Source organism: Eimeria acervulina, genomic scaffold (genome assembly GCF_000499425.1).
Source record: "Eimeria acervulina Houghton genomic scaffold, Eah_scaff153, whole genome shotgun sequence".
Lineage (NCBI taxonomy): Eukaryota > Apicomplexa > Conoidasida > Eucoccidiorida > Eimeriidae > Eimeria > Eimeria acervulina.
The window spans coordinates 12,501-15,996 of NW_013550207.1; the positions used below are offsets into that span (position 1 = coordinate 12,501).

Consider the following 3,496-nt stretch of genomic DNA (forward strand, 5'->3'; position numbering starts at 1 on the left):
AGGTGCTACTGCTGCTGCTGCAAATGCTGCTGCCGCCATTACTACTACTCTTGCTGCTGCTGCTGCTGCTGCTGTGGCTGTTGGGGCAACTGCATGCTATTAGTGCTGCTGCTGTTACTTTTGCTGCAAGTGCTGCTTCTTCTGCTGCTGCTATGCTGCTACGTCTATGGCATATCCGTTTTTGCCTCTTTTGTGTCTCCTCACTTCTGCTGCTGCTGCTGCTGCTGCTGCTGCTGCTGCAGGTGTTTAGGGAGATGCAAGCAGCAGCAATTCCTTACGCGGGGTTGCCAGCAGTGCTGAAGGCAGTGGGTAGCGGCATAGCCCAAGACGAAGATGAAGACTGCAGACGCAACGCTTGCTTCTGTCTCAGTGTTATCTATGAGGTCTGCTGCTGCTGCTGCTGCTGCTGCTGCTGTTGCTGCTGTTGCTGCTGCTGCTATTGTTGTTGTTGCGGGTGCCTGGCGGCAGAATTTCTTCGTGCGCTTTCTGTTGCTTTGCTTGCTGCGATAGTTGCTGCTGCTGCGTCAGCTAATCTTGCTGCCCGCCTGCTGCTGCTGCTGCTGTTGCTGCTGCAGTAGGGTGGTGTGAGTTGCTTCTTGTTTGGCTGCTTGTGGGGTGTTTAGGTGGCGGGATCGTCTCCTGAAGTCAACTCCAAAAGTTTGGAGTTTCTGCAACTCATGCATCCTATCTTCAGACCCCGTGATGTGAGGCACTGCTGCTGCTGCTGCTGCTGCTGCTGCTGCTGCTGCAGGCACTGCTTCCATTGCAGCAGCAGCTACTGCTGCTGATTCTGCTGCTGTTACCGGTGCTGCAGTTGCTGTTGTTGTTGTGTTGTTTTACGAAGCACAGCTGAGTGTGTGGGGTTTAGGGTCTAGGGTTTAGGGTTTAGGGTTTAGGGTTTAGGGTTTAGGGTTTGTGAATGCAGGATCTGAATAGGTCTGAGCAGAGCACAGTAGACAACGCCTGTTCTGCTGTTGCATCGATGCTGCTGCATGCACCAGCAGCGGGGCTGCCTCTAGCAGACATTGTTAGAGTGTTTGTCCAGCATTTACCTCTCGAGACAGACAAAGAAGAAAGTAAAACTGTTTTAAAGGCTCTGCTGCACCTTGCAGCAACACAACCCCAACTCGTGCTGCAGTACGCCCAGCAGTTTATGTTTGTAAGTCTCACATAGCTAGCTAGCTAGCTAGCTAGCTATTAATGTCGTTTAATCCTGTTATTGCTATTATTGTATATTATTATTAATGCTGTTTATTATTATTATTATTATAGTTATTGTTTATTATTATTGTTATTGCATATTATTACTGATGCTGTTTATTATTATTATTGTACATTATTATTAATGTTTATTATTATTATTAATTATTATTATTATTGCTATTATTATAATAATTATTAATACGACTAAAACAATAATACTAAACAAGAATGAGTATATAAATAAATTATTATTTGCTGCTGTGCTCAGGCCTGTGCATGCGAGGCTTCCTTCCCAGGAGCAGCAAGAAAGGTTGGGTTAGAGCTAACAGCAGCAGCGCAGCAGCTGCTGCAGCAAATGACGAGCTCTCAGCTGCCTCCTGGTACCCTTGAAGCTTTAGCAGAGAGACTGCAGACTAAACCCTACGCTTTAGCTTTCCTCAGACAAGCATCATCACAAAACTGAGGGTTTAGGGTTTAGGGTTTAGGGTTTAGGGTTTTGGGGTCAGTAGGAAGATCATAGAAAAGGCCCCTCGTGCTGCTGTTGTTGGGGGTTGTTGATTGTCTCTAAATTAAGACGGGATGGATAGCTGCACCCTAGGGTTTAGGGTTTAGGGTTTAGGGTTTTGCATGCAGCCCGCCCTTTTAAGGGCCTAAAAGGGCTCAGTTCAGCCCTTCGCATGCAATCCAGGAGACAGACATTTTCATGAGGCCAAACCAGCAACATAAATCTTCTTTCTTTTAATTCTTTATGCAATCATCCCTCCTACTCTAGCTGCAGCAACAGCTGTTGCTGCTGCTCTTGCTGCTGCTGCTCTTGCTGCTGCTGCTGCTGCTGCTGTCGTAGTGGCTGCGCCAAGAGGTCTGCTGCTGCTACGCCAATAGCTGCAAAAGGTGTAGCAGCAGTAACAGCAGCAGCAGCAGCAACAACAGCAGCAGCAGCAGCAGGTAGCCCTTCCTTTCGCCCTACTAAAGGCGACCCGCAAGCACTTCACGACATGCGCAGCTGCTGCTGCAGCTATGCATGCGCAGCCGTACCAGCAGCAGCAGCAACAACAGCAGAGCGATACAGCACCTGCCGTTCAGGTGTATGCACACCTCTAGATAAGAAGCAGCACTCTAGTGTCTACCGAAGGGCTGTCTCCTTTTGACTGTCTCCTTTTGACTGTCTCTCTTTTCCTTCTGTCTCCTCTGTTATCCTAGAGACGGAGTATATATATATATATATATATATATATGTTACAGATATATTATATATATATATCTTCTGTCTCTCGGGCCACCGAGACAGCCCCATGCATGCATGCAGATGGAGGGAGAAAGGTTTTATGTTATTGCTTTAATTAGAATTATGTCTATATATATTTATATTCATCTTATATATATAAATATATATATTTATATATTTATATTTATATAAACATACATATATAATTGTTTTATTTATATTTATTTAACTATTTTCTTCTCTATTTATATGCTTGTGTTTAATTACTCATATACTTCGTCTGTTCATACTTATATTTTTTTGTTTGTATTTATATAACTGCTATATATACATATATATATATATGTATATATATATATATACATATATATATATATGTATATAATATATTATATTATATATAATTTTATATTTGTCTGTATACATGCAAAAAGAAAAGATAGATAGGAATAGGTGTTGTTATTTCATAGATATATATAATTAAGAATATACATATATATATATGTATATATAAAAATATATATATACATATATATGTATATATAAAAATATATATATACATATATATGTATATATATAATATATATGTATATATATATGTATATATATAATATATATAATATATATGTATATATATATATAAGAAAAAGGAGACAGCCTATTGATTGCTGTTGTTTGTCTCGGAGACAGTCCATCAGTGCTGCTTCTCTATAATACACAGTCCTATACACGTAGATGCACAGATGATATATATATATATATATGCATGTATATATAAGTATATATATATATACATAAGTATATATATATATACACTTATATATACATATATATATGTATATATATACATACATAAGTATATACACATGTATATATATAATATATATATATATATTATATATTATATATATATTATATATTATATATGTCGATGCGAGTAAGAGAAGAGGAGCCACAGAGACAGCCGCCCACTGACTCAGCAAACGACCGCCAAAGCACCGAATTGTTGCTGCTGCTGCTGTTGCTGCTGCTGCTGTTGCTGCTGTTGCTGCTGCTGCTGTTGCTGCT

General features: G+C 40.3%; 1 protein-coding gene across 1 annotated transcript in view; it reads left to right on the forward strand.

The window, feature by feature from the left end:
* The window catches only part of EAH_00021420 (importin, putative), a gene marked incomplete at both ends in the record, with an annotated part of 9,134 nt that extends 7,411 nt beyond the window's left edge, over positions 1-1,723 (forward strand). Inside the window, 5 exons of the mRNA XM_013397055.1 lie at positions 243-383; positions 624-704; positions 926-1,159; positions 1,472-1,583; positions 1,710-1,723. Of these exons, the coding sequence (XP_013252509.1) occupies positions 243-383; positions 624-704; positions 926-1,159; positions 1,472-1,583; positions 1,710-1,723 (582 nt within the window). The remainder of the gene's footprint in view (positions 1-242; positions 384-623; positions 705-925; positions 1,160-1,471; positions 1,584-1,709) is intronic.
* Between the last annotated feature and the right edge of the window lie 1,773 nt (positions 1,724-3,496).